This window comes from Ambystoma mexicanum, chromosome 14 (genome assembly GCF_040938575.1).
Source record: "Ambystoma mexicanum isolate Mex_15411 chromosome 14, UKY_AmexF1_1, whole genome shotgun sequence".
Classification (NCBI taxonomy): Eukaryota; Metazoa; Chordata; class Amphibia; order Caudata; family Ambystomatidae; genus Ambystoma; species Ambystoma mexicanum.
In genome coordinates this window covers 167,291,010-167,315,523 of record NC_090940.1, presented here as the reverse complement: position 1 = coordinate 167,315,523, position 24,514 = coordinate 167,291,010, and the positions used below count along the sequence as shown (strand labels likewise).

The window sequence follows — 24,514 nt, the reverse complement described above, 5'->3', positions numbered from 1 at the left end:
TTCCGGAAGCACCTCAAAACCTTCCTCTTTGCTTCTGCTTTCTCTCTCTCCCTCTCCCTTGCTAATTCTTCATTGAAACTGCACTGAACCTGCACCTGGGCCACTCTCACCGACCTCGGTCCTTGGCCCAGCCACTCTCCACTTGCACTGCCTCCCTGGCAACCCCTGCACTGTGGGACTGTCTCTGCATCCCTTACAGCCCCCCCCTCCCAGCACTTGTCTGCACTTACCTTGCACTTGCCACAAGCTGGCCCTATTTATTATTTATTATTTTTTATTCTACTTACCCTGTTCAGCACTTCCCCCTCTCCCTTGCACTTTTTCCCTTCCCCCTACCCCTGCACTTGCGCGATCCGAATGACACCTGGCCTAGGAGGATCGTTGTCTGTCTTTCCCCACTGTTCCCCCCTCCCCGCCTCGTCGCACCTTGAAACACTTGTGTAGGCGTGTTACAAATGCCATATCATATATCATATCATACACACTAGTTTTTCCCAGTAATCCCAGTACTGTTTCTGCTAAATACACACCTATGATGGTTTTCCCATTAATCTCACCACTGCCATCTTAAATACACTTGCCCAATCTCTCCCACGCTGCCTTTTCATCTGTCTTTGCTCGTGCTGTTTTCCCACCTGGTGTTCCTGGCATCCCTGTTCAGGGCATACATTTTCACAGGCGCTTCATTGCCTTTGATGGGGTCGTGGTACACATACGCCTGTGGTTTTCCTGCCATATACTTTTGAAGGTGCTTCAATGACTTTGATAGGGTTGTTTCTAACCACCACCGAACCCTGGTTTCTTCCAGCTACATATTGTCAAAGGTGATTCAGTACCCTCAATGGGTTTGTATCCATCCGTCACCTACTCAGGGGTTCCTGTTGGCCACAGATGTTCAGAGGGGATTCAATGCTCTCAATGGGGTTGTATCCATCCAACACTTACCCAACGTTTCCTATTGGCCACAGATGTTCATAGGGGCTTCAAAACCCTCAATGGGTTTGTATCCATCTGGCACAGACCGAGAATTGCCTGTTGATTACAGATGTTCATAGGGGCACCAATGCCCTCAGTGGGGTTGTTTCCATCCACCAGCTACCCAGGGTTTCCTAGTGGTTACAGATGTTCATAAAATGTTCAATGCCCTCCATGGGGTTGTATCCATCTGGCAACTACCCGGGGCTTCATGTTGGTTGCAGATGTTCATAGGGTCTTCAGTACCCCAATTGGGTTGCATAAATCGGGCATCTACCCATGGTTTCCTGTTGGTTACAGCTGTCTGTTCATAGGGGTTTCATTGCCCTCAGTGGGGTTGTGTCTATCCGTGACCTACCCATGGTTTCCTGCTGCCACAGATATTCATAGGGGCTTCAATGCTCTGGCTGTGGTCTTATCAATCTGGCACTACCCCTCAGGGTCGTAGGAGACCCATAAAATCTGGGGGGACAAGGGACACCTTGGGGACTTTGTTTTTTATTTATTTGTTGTATTTTAGTCAAAGAACTCGACTTTTCACAAAATTAAAATAGCAGGATGTATTAAATTACATATATCATCACTGTATAATACAAGAGAAAAGAAGGAACGAAAACTGAAGAAAATTAAGAAAAAGAAAAGCAGTTCAGAATATAAAATCTTCACAACGATGGACCTTTAGAGAGATCTTTTATAATACTCTCATCTGCGCTTTAAGTGCAGATGCTTTATGGAGTTTCGCCAACCCTTCCAATCCTATTCCACTTGAACCCTCCATGATGGAACATGAGTGTGCCCCTTTACAGCAGTGCATGGTCTGCAATCATCTCTCGGCACCAGGGTATTCACTGGATTTAAATGGATTGGGGAACACGCGCTGTTTGGAATCTCAAGGCTCTGCTTTATTTTTTTCTGGGTCACCCAGATGGTTTATGGTGGCCTCTATTAAAACTTATCTACAACTCATTATTCAGCTGGTGGTGGGTACCAAAAATGCAGTTGCATGCCTATTTTGAAACAAGAGTTGGCAACGCCAACCATTTGATCTTTAATGTAGGCATGGAAAAGGCCCTTACCAAGCACCGCCTTAGTGGTATTAGGTACCCACTGATGGTAGCAGCTGCAAAATGGTGCAAGTACCTGAACATTTAAGCAGTGCCTGGCAAATGGCCAATACGTATAGACAAGCAAACGCTTGTCATTGCTGGTTTTTAGCAGGACTTCAGTGAAGGAAATGCAAAGTGCTAATAGAGTGATTGATTGATTTTTGATTGATTGTTTTTAGAATGTGAAGAATAACTATCATAATCAGCCTGACATTTCAGATAGTGCGAGTGCAATGAACAATTAAGGAGAAAAGGAGTGGATGAAGGCATCCCTGGATAAGACATTTGTATTACACCAGTAGTATGTTCCCAGCTCCAATTAAGTTATTAACTACACAGGGCTTTGTAGTAAACATCCCTACATCAGTGGCTTTATCTAAACCAGAACTGGCACTTTACGTGCCCTTTATAGATCATTCCAGTGTTTTTTTAAAGCAATAGGTTATGGCGTAAAATGATTCTGCGGCCCATGTGGCATCCATCCACCGAAAACCCATGAAAGTTGCTATGATAGCCCAGATAACATGATGCTGTGTCGCAAGGCAAGATGCCACGCACCCTGGCACCAGCTCCCACTACAGGACATGTCAGAGATTAATATATACCTCATTTAAGGTTACTACTGACTTGAGACCTAGGCTGCATGTGGGATTGAGTGAAAAGGGAGTTAATGCAGGAACAGCCTGCTGCGACTGTCTCTTTCTGGAGAGGGTTCTACGTGATTTCGCCGAATGAAATGTCATCGTGAGACATTTCATCGCCAAAATCTCATCGCCAGAAACCCTGTATTTTTTAATTTTTTTATTTATGGGGGGGTTTCCCCCCCAGACCCCCCTACTTTAATAATCATACCCCAACCCGCACAAAACACCCCCCAAAAAATATTTTTTTAAAAAAGGGTTTCTGGCGATGAGAATTCCAGCGATGAAATGTCCCACAATGACATTTCATTTGGCGAAATGCGTGAATACCCTGGAGAGGAACCAGACAGCAGCGCAGATGACACTGGGGCAGTGGGAGAGCGCCAAGCCCGAGCTCCCACTTTCCCTCTAATAAATCCTCCCCAAGCCGGCCTGCACCTGGGAGAGGGGGGCCACTTTGTGTATTATCAGGCCCAATCAGGCCCAATCAATGTGCAGACAGATATGGTGTAGTGTATATATCTACAATTATTTCAACAAACGACTTCTAATTGTCCTTGTGCAGGCCTCGTGAGCATGTATCAAGCGTTAGAAGAAGACACATTCATGACTACACCCTTTAGCTGGGAAGATGAGGCGAGGCACCATTTTTCCTTGTACAAATCTCGCCTCTGTACCCTTCTCTACTCCACATTCTCATCTGCTGTACACCTTTTCTACCAAGTCCCTTCCCTGCACCCCACACCAAGTCACTCCTCTGACACACTGCCCTCTGCACTTTCTCACTTGCCTGTACTTCTCTCTCATTTGCAAAACCTGAAGCACCTCCTATGCCATTTCTGCCCTACACCACTCTACCTGTGTTCTGGTCTTTCCTGCACCCCTCTCTCCCCTGCACACACTGGTCGCTGCAAACCATCCCTATCTTTCATCTGCACTCCGTTTTTGTCCCCATCTCTCCCCTCCCTTGCTCCTCTTTTTTTCTGTCCTCTGAACCCTTTCTACCCCTTTCAACTTTGCAGTCCCACACTCTACTGCACCCCAGTCCATCGCTTCCTATTCCCCCATGGCCAGCACCCCACAACTCTCATCTACACGTACTCAGCCTTTTCTCCTCAGTCTTCAGAGCACCCGCGATATCCTGGCTTACATTTCACAGGTTTTCTCTTGCACGCTTTGCATGACCAACCACTCCATTTGGCTGCTCAGAATAAGCTGAAACAGGCATGCCAGATCCATGACCTTAAAAGGGCCCATTGATACCTGCAATCATTAACTCTTGAGAAATAGTCAGGAGCATGGATATTTGGAAGGGGGGACAGACACAGAAGTCACTAAATCCACATACTGCCGTGGCTCTACCCCCAAAATCTGATCGCACTGGGACCACTCAAGTACGCTGACAGAAACAGCCAGGCTGAATAAAACAGGGTGAAGCTTAGCCAAGACCTACAGAAGATTAGTGCTTGATTTCTTTTAAGAGATGCGCAGGATACGCACGAACAAATGGTTTATTTTGGGCAGGGACAGAGTTCAGGTCTGTGCTGGTAATAGTTTGCTTTATGGAATATAATAACACTTTGGTCATGCTACAGGCTTTCAGCTTCTAGGCAATGTAATAACATGTACTATTACCCTCATTTGAACAACACTGAATTCATGAAAGGTTAAGTGGACCCAGCTGCTGCTGGGTTTGAACTAGCGAAATGCAGGTAGCCCTCATGTCAGAGACCAAGCTTTAGATGTGGTACCATCCAAACTTCAAGCAGGTATGAGTTGGTGAGAAGATGTGGAGGGGTGTGCCTCAAGTGAGGCCTACCGATATTAGAGTATACATCAAGTGTTTTCCCTAGCCTACCTTAGACATTACTATGGAAAAGAGCACACATCCCACGTAGCGGCCCTTCTTGAGATTGGCTCATCCTCATTTTACTTTATATGGTTTCATGAGCATTTCGTATATAATGTCAGGCTGATATTTCAGGTAGTGTCTGTACTTTGCAAGCCAGGCCTCGGGTACAGGGACATCAGAGAGAAAATTCAGTCTTCGCCAGATTGTGTGATCCTGGGCGAATCGTGTGACCCCCCAATTGTGCATGATTGTCTATATATGTTTACTTGGGATCACCTAGAAGTGACTCAGTTGGCAGTGCACATTATATAACGAAATGCCTCAATCGTTTCTTGTTTCTCCATGTATGCTAAGCATCTTGAGTGAGTGTGAAGAAGGACAAAGTGTCACAGCAATAGATGTCACCTCCAGCTGGGGGACCGGGTGTCATTTTGGGAAGCATTTGTAGATACATAGAATGTGTAATTTTTTTTGCAGAGAAATGTATCAGGTGAAGTCAGCGTGATCCAGCTCTAAGGAAATAAACTAGAAACAATCTCAAAGTAACCTGACGGTTTAGGGGCACTAGTATAGTGTAAGCAGCAAACATAATTGTCACGCCCTTCTCCTTAAAAAAGGCAATACATAATATATTAAACTGTGTTGTGGCATTTGTATAGAAACTGCATGTGCATGTCAATATGCATGTGCATACTTGTTCCCTGTACACCTGCTCTGACCCTTCCACCCTCCTCTACTTCCTACTCTCACTTGCTTGCATCTCCCCCCTCCTCTTGGGACTTAAACTCTTCCTCGAGTTCTTTCCTCCTTGCACTTACTCCTATCATCTGTTCTTGACCGATGATATCAGCTTGTCTGTCCCCCCCCTCCTACCCTTTGTACTCCTTCCCCCCCCCTGCTTCTAAATTTACCTGATGAATTTGGCTCAGCAGTTGTCTCGTTCCTCCTCACCGCCTCTATCCCTGCCCCCCCCCCAACCCTCCTCCTCTTGTATTCCTCCTGCACTGCGTAAATTGTCGTCAGACATAGTAATGTTACTGCTTGCTTTGTTCTCCTTCTCCATTCCCTCTTACCCTACGTGTTTTTTGGCACTTGCACTATCAGAAATGTCGTCAGGCCTATTATGGTAGTTATTTTTCCACATTCTATATTGCTCAAGGACTTTACTGAATGTACTGTATTTCCCATGTTCCCTCCCTCCTTGAAGCGCTTTGAAACACTTCTGTGTATAGGCGCTATATAAATAAACAATCATATCATATCATATCAATATATATCGGCTCCTATTGTGCACCCTTGATCCTCTGCTGTATAGGTGAATGGCCTACGTATTTTTTTGTGCGGCCTTGCAAGCCCGTGTTGGCCAATGCTTGGAGCTTGCTGCCCATCAGTAAGGAACGAACAAAGAGCTGTTTCCGAAATGTGATGTTCCTCTTTGGCAGGGGCTTTGGCACACTTTCATGAATTGAAAAACATGAAGGCGGCACTGGCAGGGTCTCAGGTTTTTCAATTCATGAAAGTGTGCCACTGACAACGTCAGATATACAGTCTATAAACATGCGGGAATCCTGGCCTCTTAATGTTTCATTGAAACATTAAGAGGCCAGGATTCCCTGATCAGTTTTGCAATGCGCTGCATGTGTTTAGAAACTATATCTGACATTGGCACAGCCGCACATTCCCTCCAAGAAATCCTCCCCATGCCTCCCTGCACCTGGGAGAGGAGGAGGGGGGCACTTGACTGACTTACCTTACGGTAGCTGCTGCCTGCTCAGCCTGTTCTCACTCTGTCTCCCTCGATAACACACACGCTGTCATGAGCACAGAGTCACTGCAGCACGCGCCGCTGCCTGGCTTCTCCTTCGTTCTGAAAAACGAAGGCTGAGGCTGCGCAGCACTGCACTGCGCAGGCAGGGCACGTGCAGTTTTTGTTCCCCGGACTGGGTATGTTCATTATGTGCAGGCGCGGGGCAGCAGCGGAAGTTGCTGATAGTCAGTCTACTGTAAGCTTGCAAAAGTTGAACTACTTTAACATATGCAAGCTTACATGCAGTGGAGTAACACTACATTTGGGGGCCCCCCCTGCAAGCCATGCTGAGGGGGCCCACTCCAGTTCGGCAACAAATCATGGGTCGCGTCACACTATGGGCGGGCCTAGATTACCACGCTTGCGCAATACACACGAGCGTGCTGCTTCAAGGGTAAGCTGCACACTGTGCTTGGAGCAGCATGCATACGTGTGTGTTTTAATGCATTAAACAGCACACTTTCTAAGATAAATTGCCCAAAAAACCAGAGCATTTGCAATTGTTTTGTAGGGTAACACTAGTCCAAAACTCCAATACATTCATGTCACCAACAGTACACAGGAACATTAATGCTTTCTTTAATGGAAGACTTTGCTATTAAAAATCACACATCACAATGAAAACATGTCCAACTGGCTGTACAATGCAGACCAGTCTAGACACGTAATAACATATTATAGTGAAGCATGGCAGGCAACATTTAGACATACCTAGAGTGGTTGCACCAAAATGGCAGTCAAAGCAATAACACTTATCATGGTTATTTTATCACAGATGCCCAGAAAAATATACAATGCCACAGTAAGAAACGGCTAGACTGGCAGCAACCAAAAGCCAGTCTAGCCAGGCAATTACACTTAGCAGAACTGCTTAATCAGCAATGCCCAGTTAAAGAAAGTCAAGCCAAACTAAGAAATGACTAGACTGGCTGCACCAAAATGCCTCTCTAGACACTAATACCACATATCATGCCAGTTTAGCCTGGATATGGATTGACTTTATGATTTATCCCACGATCCCTGCCCCCCCACACATCCCCACTCCCTCCAACCACCTGCTCCAACCCCCAAAATCAGCACATCGGCCCAGAATTACCTCGACGTCCCTCTTCCTTGTCCCAGTGCTGACGTATGAGGTACCTTCCCTCATAGATAAGTACAAGGACGAGGAAGAGTGGGGCTAGAAGTAATGAAGATTACAGGTAACTAAGCTAGGCATTACCTCCGTGTTCCGCTACCTCATCCCAGTACTTTTCTATGAGGCAAAATGCCTCATATCCAAGTACTGGGATGAGGAAGAATGGGGATACGAGTAATGAAGATTATCAATAAGTAATCATGGCATTAAACACAAGCAGTGGCACAACACATTTAAAGAAAATGACATTTTTTTACCTTTAACCCGTTGGTCCAGGGAACGACACCTTCAGCTCCCTGCAGTAGACAGGAATGCTTGTTCCCGTCATCTGCAGAGGATCGGGAGGCCCCTGTGTCATGGGGTGGAGGGGAGTCCCATTACTTCGAAAAGAAATGGTTATATATATTATACGGCCACGGTAGTGGCCACGTAGTTATGGTTAAGTTGCTGTTTCCATAGGAAGAGCACTTTTTGGTCGGCTTATAACTCCGCTCCCCCTGGACGAATCCACAAATAAAGTGTATGGGCCAATGTGAATTTTTTTGTAAATTTTGTTGATGATTGGTCCGGGGGGGAAAGCTATAGGGGGGGGGGTCCCAAAACGTCTTTTTTTCCCATAGACTGAATGGGGGAAAAACTTTGCGCACATCTACAGCCCAAACCGCTGGACAGATGTTCACCAAATTTGCGGCAGGAGCAGGAGCTTGGTCCCGAAAGCGTGCTTTTTGTAAATTTGGTGCCAATCCGTCCAGTAGTTTTCTTTAAAATGACCAAAAAGTACGTCTGAAAAAATGTGTGATATCTATGTCCGCTCCGCGGACACACTTCCCTGTTCGCTCCGCAGACAAGATACCGATTGGCTAATCCGTAGCATCATGTTCGCGGACATGTGGTGCGTTCACTGATTGGATGTTGAACGGCGTGAAGTGCGTTAGATTCTGTCGCTGCGCCCGCCATCTTTCGTTCGTGTTTTTTTGGACATCGCCGCTAACACATAAAACACATAAAACAACACACCATTGCACTTCTTAACCGAGGCAGGCACCTGCACTGTTTGATGGAAACAGCGGTTCTTCAAGTGTATGGGAGTAGCAGTTCTCATGCATGCATTCAGATATGTTGTTGCAAAGTCAGAATGTATTTTCATTCTGATTGAAGGTCACTTGGTTTGCCTTTTTGGTTGCGAGCTCAGTAGGCCCACGCATCCGACTGAACCCATAAGGGTCAATTGTTTTTTGACCTTGAGCGAAAGGGAAAATTCAGTAAGAATGCAGGGAGTGCAAGTTTGGAAAAAATACCATTTGATAAGGTTATGTATTCAAAACGTTTGTAAACACATGTAATATCAGTTGAAGAAGATTCTTTGCTGCAAGTACATCGCTGTCTGGGTTTAACGAAGACAATGGAGACTGTAAATATCGTGTAGGTTTACTTTTGACGACTCTACACCGGAACGAGTTTTAATTTTTTATTACCAGAACAATAATTCTGGCATTGTAACTGAGGTACTATCTTTCTGTGTAATTGTCATTTTTTTTTAAACTTATGGAGAGTGCAGATTCTCGCCGTTTGTAGGCTTTCATTAGGTTCACCCATGTTCAACGCTATTATTTCTTTAAAATGTCATGTATGACCACATCGATTTGTGTATCAGTTTCCACGTTCTTTTTGTCATTTTTGAAATTGTTTGGTAAAGGTTGGGTATTGATACGTATTTTCTGTTACATTTTCTGAACAGCTACATTCTGCCGTACTGTGATTGCCATGGATTCCAGATGCCAAGTGATGGCTTCTTTGCACGCCAGATGCACGTACTCATGACCGGCTGCCTAACCATCACTGTATTGTAGGACGACCGGCCCGGCTCCATTTGTCCACACGCTGGAGTGGTCATTAGGAGTAACATAACATCTTTTATGGTGGTGTAGGCCAAAGTTCATGCCGACGTCTTGGAAATCACTGTGCGACTGAAGCGGTTGCTTTATCGAAAGCGAAAACAATACTTTGTGGATGCGAAAAGATCAACGTGTGCCTCACGATTAACATTTTCGATGACGACCGAACAAACAAAGTTACTATTTGATTGAAAATGGGAATAGTCCGATGGTCTCGGACAGTTTATTGTGAAATTAAAGTACTTTACAAATTCTAAAATTGTTAATGTTTTCCTTTAAAAAACAGTTTAGTATTTCAAAATGTAACGTGCTTCGCTTACGTCGCTGTGTGTTCATTTGCAGGTTCTGCGTCACAGCACGTAGGTGCTTATGTGCGCATTTGGCTACGCTGGAGAGGAACGTCATCCAAAAAAGGGTACAATATCATTAGGGTTGATTATGTGACAAGATGTGGGAGTGTTTTCGTGTTACACAAGTGTCGTAATGTAGTTAAAAAACGTGGCGGTATACGTTTATTGACTGAGGGGTAGGCTGCAGCCATGGGGAGTGGTCAGAATGTCAGGGTCATGGTATAATGTCATGATCCGCTCAATGTGGCTACTGGCCATGACCAGAAGGGAGAAAAGATACGGTTACAGTGGCCTGTCCACCTGGGACTGGCTTTGTGGTAAAGTTGTTCGACATTATGATACATTTGAAAGGGAGGAAAAAAGTGCTGGTGGTAATATGTTAACAGCGTTTCCTTTTTGCTTTTTGCAGTTTTCCATGGAAAGCGAAGAGGGGCCATGTATGGAACAACCGCCTTCTCTTTCTATGGTGGTCATCTTGGAAAAGGTTTTTGTTTTCTAATCAAGACACAGGCGTCCCGTGTTAGAACTACAAATCCTCTTTTTCAGTAGAACACGTTACTGCTTTTCAAATCTAGATTGTTAATGGCAAATGTTATTGCGTCTATGTCCTTTACTGAGAAATATAAAGTAGATGGAGTGCATGCTATTTTTAAAAAAATATATATTTTTAAACTGTGAAAGGTGGTTCTTAAAGGAACATTTACTTTGTTTACGGATGGCTTTTCTTTTTTGGGAGGACAGCTGAAAAGGAAAGTTGTGGACGGAAATGAGCAAAGAGGCATCAGACAGTAATATGGAGGGGTAGGTGGACGGGGAAAATGTTGTGCGTGTGTTATTTGTAAGGTAGGGGCAGTGTTTCTCATGCTCCTTCATTACAGCATTGGTGCTGTTTCTTGGGTAGGAGGGATGGCCTTAGCTCATGTCATTTTCAGATAACTAGTACTTTTGCTAAAAGTAGGTACTGTCTACTAAATTGTTAATGGCTGACTTCGAGCTGTGCAAGGGAAATGTTGAAGGTGGAAGTTCCTACATCAGTAACAAACGTATTTCCACACTGTCCACGAGGCATACATCTTATTGTTAAGTGCATACAGATTCTCGGACACGTCACTGTGCTGTGCGCCAGCATATGGTCATGTGGCATTCTCCGCAAGGTGTGCAATGAAGTCAGATGTTACTTTACATTATGGTTACGTGGTACTACTACAAACCGATCAACTTTAGCAAAAAAACTTTGTTAAAGGGATGTTATGTTTAAGTTGCGCTACTAAAAAACTATAAAATTCAGTAAAAAAAACTTGGTTAATGGGACGTTATGGTTCGAAGTAAAACCGAAAAACCCTTGAAATTCGCCAGTTATGGTAAGCTAAGCAACCATAACTCGTGCCACCACTGTGCACTGCTAACACTAACACCCAGGACATCAAAGATGACATCAGAAAGGTCATTGATGATATCACTGATGACATCACATGTACATTTACTGTGAATGAAAACTCTGTAGAAGGTATTCTTATTACAATGTTGACCAAAAAGTGTCAAGGATCATTGGAATAAATATCAAGTGCTAATTAGTGCATTAAGCAATGCGTTGTTATACGTAGAATCCTATTATGAAGTTCTATGCAGTAAACTAAGGTACTCATGTAGAAACGTAGGCATTGTGTGCAGCATACATGATGGAGGTGCAATATCCATAAGCTTGCCATGTTAGACAGTGAAATGATAACTGTTTTCTTATTAGAGTTTTGGGTAGTGTGAAACATGTGATAAGTAGCTAATGAAAACCACTTACTACATAATGGCATTATTATAGACAAAACACAAAGAGACAACATCACATACAAATATGAGTATATACACGAAATTTGAAGTAAGGAAAAAAACAGCGGTAGTAGCAGTAAGTCTTCATAACCTAACTGATTATCTTTATGCAGAGAAATGATGGCTCTGTTTCAAAGGCACTACTTACCCTATGCATATGTATCACATGATTTGACTGGACCCTAAGGGAATTTACTTGAAGGATAGGTCTACAGATATACTACCTTTTATATTTTTAATTCCTGACTGTTACTGAAGAAAACCATGTGGCCTAGATATGTCAGTAAAGGAAAAAAGGGAGAGCCAGACATGTGATGTCATCAGTGATGTCATCAATGACATTTCTGATGTCATCTTCGATGTCCTGGGTGTTAGTGTTAGCAGTGCACAGTGGTGGCGCGGGTTATGGTTGCTTAGCTTACCATAACTGGCGAATTTCAAGGGTTTTTCGGTTTTACTTCGAACCATAACGTCCCGTTAACAAAGTTTTTTTTAGTGAATTTCATAGGTTTTTAGTAGCGCAACTTAACCATAACGTCCCTTTAACAAAGTTTTTTTACTGAATATATATATATGCATATATATTCAAGTGTGAACGTGTATGTGAACTGAGTGCATTATCAATGTGATAATGAAATCTCTCCAACACCCCGCAATAGCTTTTTTTTAAAATCCACATGTGGCATAGCACACGCTTGCCATAGCGGAGACCGTAATGTCTGCCCTTCAGTTAACTTGCTTTGAAGGCAAACATGAGTGCATTTGGGGGTGGTGGCATTTAGGGCAGCAGAGAAACATTCAATCCCATCAAATGTGCAGTTAGGAAGCGCCGACGGACACAGTGTTACTTGCCGGTATGCCATGTATGGCAGGAAAGGGATCAAAGCATACAAACCTAGTGGAGACACAGGGACGGCCGGAAAACCCGGAAACTCCACACTCTTCCGTGGAGTCTGGAGAAGAGTGTAAAAACCCTGAGTCTCCGGCTAAAACCCAGAGGTTAGGACGGTATGCTTCCATGGCCTCGACTTGAGCCGCACCTTTAATATTGAATTGGCAGGGATCTTTCGGCATGGGGGACGCAACGTGCATTAATCAAGGTCCCGCAGGCACAATAAATCAACAACACCGGTTGATCTCTATGGGTCCGGCCAGAAGTGCAGTGCAGTGTCCTTTTATTCCTTCACACACACGTCATATCCGACACATGACGCAGCAGGATGTCACAACTCCCCCATATATGGTCAGCGCCGGTTCATGGTGCGTTTAGAGGGTGTGGCCACACAAGGCCCCCCCCTCCCGGTGCAGCAAATAGAGGGCACATTGCCTCCAGCTCAGTGTCATGTAAACAGCACCTTTTAAAGAATCTCAGTGTGATTCTTGATTCTTTAATAGGCGCTGTTTACATGATACTATGCTGGAGGCAAGGTGCCATTAAACACACTTTACAAGAACAGCAGGGGGCTCAGTTCTGTTGCTCGGCTGACATTTGCGGGGGCTAGGGATGCACAAATCTCACATAGGGCGCTGGCAGACCTTTGGCGGGCACTGTATATGGTTACATTACTGCTGACATATCCTCTTATACATCTTATTGTCTCTGAGTTTGCGTGCTGCGTGTCTCCGTTCTTGGCAATCGCCACCTGGTGGGTAAAGATACTTCTGACTCTGGTGTTGTCTGGAACCATCTGTCCCAGATTCCCAGGATTCATCTTCGGATCTGGCTGGTACATCAGCCGCCTTCTTCTGGGCATATCTGCAGGTGCTCGTTCTCGACATCTCCATCTTTGTTCATGTTATCATAGGTCATGATTCTATCTGCAGTAGCTTCTGGTTGTGCCAGCTTCCAAAGCCAGCCACAGTTCCTGGTCACCTCTCCATCCTCTCTTCTAGTCGTGATCATAGCTCTATTCTTTCTCACCACCGTCCCCAGTTGGCAGGGCTTTAAGTGGGCCGGGGCTTGCCCAGGCCAGGTCCCGGCAGTCTCCAGAAAGTGCTCCAGAGCCGGAGCCCATCCCCGACTAGCCCCAGCCATGTCGACTCCTCAGGTAGCCCTCGTAACTGTTACACAGGCTTTCTGCAGGTGTCAGCACATCAGATTAGAAAAAAACATCTCCTGTGTGGTGGTAGTAACACAATATTTAATCAATTATTGGGACTTGATTTGGTTCAACCTAAAATGCAAGTATGTTGTGCGTGCCCTTTTACATGGAAAACATTTGAGATATGTAGGAATGTTCCCCTGGGGAACCTAGCATGTTCCTGATAGGAAGAATATAGACCCAAATTTTGCAAAGTCAATCTCCAGTCATCGCTGAACAATTTACGTTTCATTGCTTCAGGGCACATTTGTTTCTCATAGGGGCACTTGTTGAATTTGATAGAACAATGGATATCTGTGCTACCCAAGAGTCAGGCCACTAAAGCCCTTGGCATTCTATGGAACTGTTGCATTGCTCTGGCAATATTTATTACCTTAACAGACAGAGGGACATGTATTTTCATGGTGTGTCTACACAGGGACTCCAGGCACCTTTTGCTTGGCACACTAACTGGTTATTATTCCAGAGTTTTACATCTGGGTCTCGTACCTAACTTTCTACAGTAGTGTTGGGACAGAATATGTCATTAATTACTATATGGATAAGACTCCTGAGTCTCCAGGGATTACATTGGTGACATCCATATGCAGCAACAGCCTTTCAGAAACTTCCTTATATACCTATAACTTGAACAGCTCTGAACTCCAAGCCAGGCCACATAGCCCTGCAGCCACATGAAACATTCCTATTGATTTTGATGGGGGTGCATTTCACAAATGGAATATTCCTACTGACTTGGACAGAGATACATTTCACAAAGGTGCATTCCAACTATTGACTTTGACAGCCATCTCTTCAAGAACAATACCGAACCTTTCAGAATGCATTATGGGGTTAACGTGTTCACTGGAAGCCACAAAAAGCTTGGTGTTTTTAAAAAACTTTTTTTTTCCTATATGCGAAAAGCACAAGATAAAAGATGGCCTAACCAACAGGCCTCATTTCTAACCCGTTTGCAATTTGTTTTTGTTTTTAAACATAGGAGCTCTCTGCTCAGCTGGCAATTTACTGGTATTGGTATTAAAACATGGGAACTACAGCATTTTCAAAACAAACACAATATTTGTTAAACAAGAGAAATATTTGGAAAAGATGCAATTACAAACTGGAGAACAAAGATGGCAAACATACCTACATCCAAAGATCTCTATGTAGCTAATAAAGCCACACTTCCAAGCTAATATTAATAAGCCAAACCAGTGGTAACTTAATTCTGAGAACCTGATAGCTAAAATGATTTGTTCTGAATAAAATTCACATTTTACACCTTTTGGCATAGGCCCATCTTGTTCAAACATACTGCTTAATACGTAAGAGACTGATAATTACAAGATTGGCTTCATTTCAAATATAAACAAACACAATGGTCAGCTCTACTGTTTCTACTAATTACATGAATGACATAATTATCGGTTAGAATTGGATTGGCTAACAGCGGAACAGGAGTGGGACTTAGCCTTTATAAACCAGCTGTTTCATGCAATCAGGATGCTCTTCTGAAATTCCACTGATGGCTATGGCCCTCTGAATTCAGAAGGGGCAAGAATCTGGAGGACTGCTAACCCAGAAGATCTTGACCTGCCTTGGTAAGGAAGCAAGCAGAAACTAAGCAATGACTGTAATTCTAGTTTTTGGACTTAATAATTGTCCCTTTGCCAATTTTTTCAAACTGATTAATGCTTTCTTCAGAATTTGGAGCCCAAGCTAAACTACAAAGCTGAACTGCAAGCAGCAAACAGTTTTTCAGGTGCCTTCACCATAAAACAGTAAATTGCTCATGGGGCTAAAAACTGTCACTTTGCCAATTTTTCCAAAGTCTAATTTCTGGACTGATTCAATATTTTTGGGGTTGATTAAAAACATTTTTTAACATCTATTTTTCTTTCCCATGGGAGAACCATTGAGAGACACTATGATGTATTTTTGTTAGGTTGGCACTTCAACCTCCCCAGTGCTGGTGAAACATTGAGTTTTATTGTGTGTGACGAATCCCAATAGATTGTCACTAGTGTAGATGGGGGAGCCCCATTCCATGAGGCGAGGGAGGTGACAACACTACCTGATATTCCCCCTGGCGGTGGCGCTCAGCGGGAGGATCACATGGGGAGGGAGAACCCCATTGAGAGCAGTGACCAGCATTGGAAAACAGATTACACCCTTTTCCCTCCTCCTACCTTCCCTCTAAACCCATCCTTCACTGCATTACCCAAGACTCCCATGTGTTACTGCAATAAATGTACGTTAACAACTGCTGGGATGAGAAAGAGGACGCAAGGAACGATGATCACCAACGCGAGGGACAGCGCTTTCTCGCTTTTGCTGGGACCCGATTGGCCCAGCCTCGTTCAGAGGCAGAGAGGCAGTGGGAGAATGGTGTCTTCGTTCTTGGTCCGCACGGAGCACCGAGAGGCCTGCAGGTATGCAGAGGCCGGCCAGAGAGAGGAGAACAGCATGTCCCACAGTGAACTGCACTCGATGAAGGCTCGCCAACCGGGAAGCAGGCCGAAGCAGAGGCAAGCCACCTGATGCGGGATGGAACCGCGAGAGCGCAGGGAGACGGATGCCAAGCACTGGAAAAAGCATGGAGAAGTCCGGTGAGGAGGCCGGAAAGCCCCGGAAGCTGCCGAAAGACCTGGGAGACGCGCAAGAAACCAGAAAGGGATGACCCAGACCCTACAGGTAACAAGGTGGCTGATCCCAAGGTTGGAGAGTGTTAGGGCCCAAGGGCTAAATCCAGCAGTGGTGGCTTGACACGTTGTGATGCAATTGAGTCTTTCTGACAATCTACCCCTCAAGAGTACAAAAGGACAGATTGAGGTGAGTATTGCTCGAAAATATTGGTACACCCTGGTACCCAGACAGCTGGCTGCAAGAGAAATTCACCAAGTATAAACATATGACTCAAGACAACGAAATAACTAAGCAAGGTGATGAGCAGATACTCACAAGCTAGAAATGTAGACTGGGACTGATAAGTTCCAAGCTAGATTGGTGAGTATCCTGAAACAAGAGAGGTGGCTATTACCATGAGTACAGGATAGTAAGAAAAAAGGAAGAACCAGACAGTTGTGTGCTTACCAATAAGTGGTCTGGATGAATTCTGAAGATGAAATTGTTGTTATGGAGTGGTAGTCCTGGGAACACAGTGTCTTGTTTCCTATTCCCGCTGGCATGAGGACGCCTAAAGAGTTTTTTGATCCTTGCGCAGTTGCGCTAATGTCCTTTGATCCTTGCGCCGTTGCGCTAATGTCCTTTAAGTTCCTTAGAGTCTTTGAGCTGTAAGAGAGGGAAGACGTGATGATGGTTGGAGTTGAAGAAGTCCAATAGACATTCAGTTTTGGCAACAAGATGGTAAGACGTGAGGAATGAGGCGAATGCAGTCCGTGGACGTTCCGAGTTTGGCAATAAGCAGGTAAGACGTGAGAGATGAGACAAATGCAGTCCGTGGACATTCCGGTTTGGCAGCAAGCAGGTAAAATGTGCAGGGATGAGGTGAATGCAGTCCGTGGCTGTTCCGAGTTTGGCAATAAGCAGGTATGATGTGAGGGATGAGACGAATGCAGTCCGTGGACGTTCCGGTTTGACAGCAAGCAGGTAAGACATGCAGGGATGAGACGAATGCAGTCCGTGGACGTTCCGAGTCAACAACAGATAATGAGTAGGCAACTGACAAGAACGAGGCAAGGGAGGTCACAGAGCAGACCAGGGGTTTGACGAGCTTGAAAACAAGGTAACAAGATGCGTAGCTTTGAAATGACAAATTCAGAAGCACCGACGTGCAGCGGGGGCGGGGTTTACATACAGGTCAGCTGACCGCATGCACAACGCGCCGCCGTAGGCTTGAACGCCTACGTGAATGCAAAGGGCGCAAGCGTCTCCAAGGCAACCCATAGCGTTCTCTGAAGGGACACATAAACAAGAACGAACCAGGGTTCCGAGGTTCTAATGAGAATCACAAATTTGAACATAAACTGTTAAATCTACTGGGGATTCGGGAACGTTTCTTCCTGTGTGAGACCGATCTATGACCAGACAAAGAGGAATCAAATGGAACCCTGACAGAGAGACCCAGAGGTAGCAAGAGGCGAGGGTCAAGAGACATGACAATCACGTGAAGGGGTTTGGGACCCATTTTTGAAAAGTAAACCACGAATTACAGAAAATACGAACTTTGCCTATTTAAGCCCAAAATCCATAGACCTTGGCAGGAGAGCAAACCAAGGCTGCGGGGTGCAGAAAAAGAGAACTGTGAAAATGTACAACTGAAGGGGGTCTGGGACCTATACTGGGGGCACAAATCCCTGAGCATTTCAGAAGGGAACAGACGATTTGTGTGTGCAAGAAAGTATCACAGACCTTGGCAGGAGAGTGAACTAAGGTCGTGGTTCAAAGAAGAAGAGAGCTGGAAATGTAATCAAGTGAAGGGGGTCTGGACCCACAAGGAGGACAAATACCCCAAAGCCTAAATACGAAGCTTGCATATTCAAGGGACACCCTAAGACCTTGACAGGAGAGGAAACCAAGGAAGGGGTGCTAGGGAAGGGACACGAGTCTCCTCCACACAAGGCAGTCGAATAGAGGCACAGATATAGTGAAAAGACCCTGAAAAAAGGGACCCAAACCCTTGAATCTGTGTGGAACTTTTTCTTGTTGTCATATGCTGGAAAGACTCTGGGGAAAGGGACACAGCCCTTGAATCCTGTGGAACGTTTTCTTGATTTTCTACACATTTTAGAACTTTTGTGTTTCACTGACCAGATCGGGCTGCAGGTTGGCAGTTAAGAGACCTTTTCCCCTTGCACAATATACTTAGTTTAACTTGTGAGGATAGAGTAGACTTTGGATAGAGGATGGTGAACTTTACTTTGGACATTCTGACGCAGCCCGCTTCATTCGTTTGTTTTGTTGAGGCAGGGAACCCACTCTTAGAGATGGGGCTAGTTAGGCGTTCCTCCAACTCCCCCATTTTGCTTTAAAATAGAAGTCTTTGCCAATAAACATTCCCCCCATCTCTTGCTCCTAGACCGAGTGGTACCGAGTTTCGGTGCAGTGTCCATATATAACCGGGGTTGCGCCTCGTAATTCTCTGGCCAGGATACGTGACACCATTAAAGCACAAAGGAAGGGCAAGAGGAATCCTTTGCAGGGGATTCAAAGTGCTTAACTGTCATCTTTTTTGAGCCATGGCTCTAGATTGCTTTTAGGTTGTTCTCAGTGAACTACCAATATAAGCTATAGATCTTTCCACAGCGTTTCTAGCCCTTTCCACCTAATGGCTTATGCAGAGGTTGGTTCTCTATAGCCTCACCCTACCTCGCCAATCAACAGCATCACTATTGCGAGTATGATTTTAACTTTTACGAGGCCACAATGGCTACACACACACATTGTTGATTGGTTGTTGGTTGCTGTTGGTTAGAAGTGAATAAAAGAATAGGATGCTGAAGTACTTTTTTGCTAATTTTAGACACACTATATTGTTTACTTTTTGATTTGTAATGCTCATATTTTATTTCTAAAAGATAATAAATATCCACATATACTAAACAGAGAGTGAGAACATTATTCATGTTTGTCTATTTATAAGTACAAAGACACTATTTTGCAAGTGCGAACACTTGTTGAATTAGTGATAAAACTGTGCAGGGAAGACATTGATAGGATCTAATGTAATAAGCGTTAATGTATAGATTCATCCAGAAGGCAGAGCCATGACAATATTGCTGTTTAATAGTATGCCTTTTGGGTGCTCAGGGTAGTAGTGTCTCTTGCACTAAAGTGCAGAGACCCAACTTTTCACCAGAGCTTTGCTTCAGGTACAGCACTATTCTTCCCCGGCACCAAGACCTGCCAATGCCCCATGTGGGCATTTAGACCACATTTGGGGTGGTGGTTCGGCTCTTGCATGCAGCGTATGATGTGAATCATGACGAGTCAGTCCACTCGCATGGCTAGCAGGTCTGAAATGACCTATGACAAGTTAATGCCCCTTACTTTTCAAGGAGTCTGAATAGGCACTGCCAGGTTGTCCTGGACTATAATCAGATGATTTAATAAAGAATGGATTAAGACCATGGTGATGAAAGCAAAGGGGTGGCAGCATGAATTATCCACGGTCGGAATTAATTGAAACACATGTGTTTTAGTAGCTGATCTTGTAGGAGTGGATTTGGGACACTTAGTTTGCAACGTGAATGCTTAACTCCAACATCCAGCCATGCATTTCGCAGAACAAACTATTTATTGTAAATGTTTAATTTTTGAATATCTCCCACATAATAATTTTTTAGAAGAAAATGGCAGTATCTTTGAAAATAAGTTTCTAGTTAAAATGAAAACACTGAGGCACATGTTTGTGTTTGCCTATTTAAGACATTCACATATGATTATCCATTATTGCTGTGCAAATAAATGGTAGTACCCTTTAAATATGGATTTGAGTGTGAACATTTACTGATTGTGGTCAGCATTTAATACCACCATACCTTGCTGGTACCTATTTCTCTGTAACTGGACAAGGCCCATTGCACGTGTCACACAGTGTGGCAGATTACATAATCATTTAATCTAAGAACAGAAATAATGCTGCTATGTAGAATTACATTTCCTGAATCCTTTTCATTATCCCTTGGCCCAAATCCTCATTTACGATTGTTTTCCGCCACCTAACACATGCTTTCCTATGTTCCAGGAGAATCCATGCAAGTTGTCAGAACAGCAGGAATCGGTAGAGAGGGCACAGAACCCGTACCCTGTCTACGCCAGCATCAATGTCAGATCCAACATCAGTGGGAGCGACTTTGCAGGTATTCCTTGGGACGTGCTAAAACCAAAAAAAGTGATGGGTGAAAGGTTTCAAATTAATCTGAACCACTGGCATTGCTCTGGGCAACCTTCCACACCATCGTTTTTTAGCCTGTCTGTGCCATTGCATTCCTTGGGACGTGCCCACCAGATGGTGGCCATACAGGTTGACTTAATTTTTCCAAAATAATTTCTCTCCCTTTCATTCATTCTATGTCATAAGTACTTTTCTTTCAAATTAGTGTGCTAAGCGTATCACCTTTATTAAATCATACTTCACCAGTAACTCTGTATTTCTTTCTATTTGCCTTTCCCCCCCATCCTGCAGAGTGGTGCGAGTTCACACCCCATGAAGTCGGTTTGCGTAAATACGGGGCCTTCATCCGCACAGAAGATTTTGGAAGCGAGTTCTTTATGGGTCACCTCATACACCGTCGTCCGGAGCTCCGGATCTGCTACCTGCAGGGTAGGGCTCCCTTGACCATCTGATGAGGGTTTGTTGTGTGAAGAACAATAGGGACTGAGACAGTTCCTTTCTAGGTATCTTTGGCTGTCTTTAAAAGCAATCATCATCATCTTGATGTGAGCTAGAAATCAGAAACCTCTGCTCGGCAGAGCCCAGGGATTGCAATTCCCTGATCATTACAACGTCTGCTCCAATCATCACTCCAGTTGATCCAGTGGCCTAGTTTCTGAGTGTTGGATGTGAAGTGTACATAAACCTCCTTGGTAGCAATTCAGAAGTATGCACACGCCAAAACCAGTTCTCAGAATGTAAAAGTCTTTGTGACTCCAGATCTATAGATACAATAATTAAAAGCAACATATAAACCCAAAGCTCATAGGGTAAGGCCAGTGAGAGCAGACACATTAATTGATTGAAATATCTTCCTACTCGAGCTCTTTGCTCCTCCAACTCCTTGAGGATCAGACGCTTCTCCAAGCAACGAGTTGGGGGCAGATCTCTCTCTCGGGCTGGCTCCTCCCTCTGGAACAGCCTCCCTGCCTCTCTGAAGCTTGAGCAGAACCAGCTCTGGTTCCGGAATAATCTCAAGACTTTCCTCTTTGCTTCTGCATTCTCTCTTCCTCTTCCCTGCTGATGTCCTGTCTGATACTGCAATGGTTACCTAGCTACCCTCTGAACTTCGGGCCCAGGTCCCTGCCCACCTAGATGCATTCCTTCACTGACTCCTGGCAACCCTTGCACTTGGGTCTGTATCTGCAACCCTAAAGTCTCTTTACCTGCACTTATCAGACTCTTGTTGTCTGCACTTAACACTTGACCTGCCACCTGCTGGCTGCACTACTTGTTTTTGATCATGTGTCCTGCACTTGCTCTTCCTCCCCTTGCACTTTTCCCCTTCCCTCTCCCCTGCACTTGCACAATCTCAATGTCACTAGGCCTAGTAAGATCGTTGTCTTGTCCTCCCTTTGTTTCCCCTCCCTTGCCTCGTCGCGCCTTGAAACACTTGTATACAGGCGCGCTATAAATGTCACATATCATATCATAGAGTTACAGTAACGCAGGATCCTGTCAGTGTGCCCTTGCTTTGGCTAATCCTGGACACTACATTATTGAAGAAGGCGTGGAAGCTGAGCTGACATATACTGTTCCTGATTCCCATAGCTTTTCTAGATTTCCAATATTGGGTTTGGCCATGCCTTTCCCTTAAGATTTCTTTATTGTTGCATCAACATCACCATTCCAAACTCAAAGTAAAACAATGCTAGGGCACTTGGCGTGTTGAGCCGCAAGCTTGATCACAGCTGATGTGTCATTGCTAACTCTCTGCAGGTGTGTGGAGCAGCATCCTGGCCGCCAGTCTTGATGAAATATGGGCAAGGATGGCCACTTCGGGCATGAACTGGATCAACTCCCTGAAAGATGCCATCAATGCCATAGGTAAGGGGGGGGTCATTTGCTCCATTGAGAACTACCCTATCAGGGTAAATGCCTTATTTGCATGGTTGGGACACACAGTTAAACAAAAGGGAGCATTAAGTGTCACAATGTATTCTTGCTCAGCTGCTCACAAAGCCCAGTGCCGTGGCCACATCCCACCAATGAAAGGTCTCTGTTAATGGGGAATGGGTCCAGTGAGCCACCGAAATTCATTCAGGTTTGCAGCATGACCCCCAATATTCCCCTTAATACCTTCTGAAGTCAGTATATGTACATTTTTCTCATTCTTACCCGTAGTGGATATGCCAAAAAATGACTGGATGTTATTCACCTGGTAACCAATCACAGCACTAATCGGAGAGAACGAGGGTGATTTTTGCCAGGATATTTAGCATAAGACAGGTAGACAAGCACTGTTTCCTGCCCTTTTAGAGCCCCAAAAGAAGGGTCCGAGCACGTACAGCCTAGATATGTTGAATAAAGAATTCAGATGTACGACTGGCTCTTTAGCAGAGGCAGAGAGCTACAGCTTCCATTCCCCTTATTATAAAGGCATATGGTATGGTGGCCGCGCCTTCGCAGGTCGACCACATTTACATAGGGCCAAATCCCATGCAAATGAACTGGTGCCACAGCCATCGTTCTTGGCCTTTGAGTGGTCTTGAGGTGCTGGGTGGGCTTTGCTACAAGTCCCATTGAGACCTGCTAGGGTGCAAGGCGAGCACAGAGTGCATTGAGGAATCTTTGCACCAGTCAAAGTGAACACCATTCCATATTAGTATTAGGCAAACATTGAAAGAATGTTTTTCCACTACGGTAGTTTTTGCTTTAGTGCTAATAAATACATAGCAAAATTCAGCCTGAACCGGTGCAAGCATGGGCCATGGGCAGCACCAATGCTAATTGAGTATTGCAGAGGTAAGGCTTTTAACGTGTTGTGATCCCTATCTCCCACCAGGAGGTGATGTATTGTGTTGGGAGCTCTCCATGTATTTAGCATTAGCACATTTAAGTCATTATTGATCCACTAGGAGACAATCAGAAAACATTCAATAACCACAGTTATCGACTGCATTCTGAGCATTCAGATCTCAGAAGCGGACCAGGAAACAGCCCAAAGCATTCCTTTCCATCCAGGAAACCGCAGTGCGACTTTCCAGTATGACTTCTTTCAACGAGACGTTACCTCTACAAGGATTTATTTCACTTCACTTTCAACATGACAAGCAACATCCACTTTAACGCAAAAAGTGAAAGCTAAAACATGGAGAAAGGCGGTCATTTTAATACTGAGAAATCATTTGATTTTACACTACCCTCAATGCAAGCTCATGTTAAAGCTATTCCAGTTTAGCCAAGCCCATTCCTTGTAAATACAATCGGGTTATTTAAATACTACAAAATAAACCACATTGAATGTATTAAACCACCCCTTTTTACTTCACCACAACAACTCCAAAACATAATCACCACTATGTGCAAAAAGCCATATAGATCACTGTTGCTGGGCAGCTGTGCGGCTCTCCGAAGTAGGAGCAAAATGACTGCACTTAACTAGATGCCTGTTATATATTGATTTTCTATGCACCAGTCCTTTTAGTCAGTTGAACTCCTGTGGAATATGTTTAAAGTCTGGAGCAGAGTGATCTCTTGTACCATGTTGTGAGCCGTCGGTTGCTTCTGGCCAGGCTCTTGTTACTTCAGAAAAGGCGAGAGTTGGGCCAGTACGATTCTCCAAAGGAGGTGGTTTGAGAGCACTAGGGAGGTGGTGCCTGGGGTGGCAGGCATTTCTCTGTTGTGAAAACGGGAAGGAGGGAGCAGAAGCAGCCCCACCTTACGTTGAGGGTGAATACAAAGTTGTAATGGCAACGTTGACGTTTTTTGTGGGCTTTCATTATTTCACTGTAAAGCTCCGTCGGCAAGCTAACAAGAGTGCACCCTCCCGGCGTGTGAGGTCCCCCACCGGGAGCATGGGGTGGAGAGAAGAGCGCTGCCTCTTCCCCCAACTCAGGCTGCGGCCAGACAGGGCACTGCTGGAACAACGTACAAAACAAAAGTTTGGGTCAGAAGTTTTTGTTGCATGAGATTAAATAAAGTCGGGAGAATATCAAAGGATT

The 24,514-nt window shown here is 44.6% G+C and overlaps 1 protein-coding gene across 1 annotated transcript in view; it reads left to right on the top strand.

The window, feature by feature from the left end:
- Positions 1-24,514, top strand: part of PLA2G4F (phospholipase A2 group IVF) — a 403,704-nt gene that overhangs the window by 331,995 nt on the left and 47,195 nt on the right. The window contains exons 14-16 of the mRNA XM_069638816.1: positions 20,382-20,496; positions 20,823-20,960; positions 22,290-22,397. Coding sequence (XP_069494917.1) covers positions 20,382-20,496; positions 20,823-20,960; positions 22,290-22,397 — 361 coding nt within the window. The remainder of the gene's footprint in view (positions 1-20,381; positions 20,497-20,822; positions 20,961-22,289; positions 22,398-24,514) is intronic.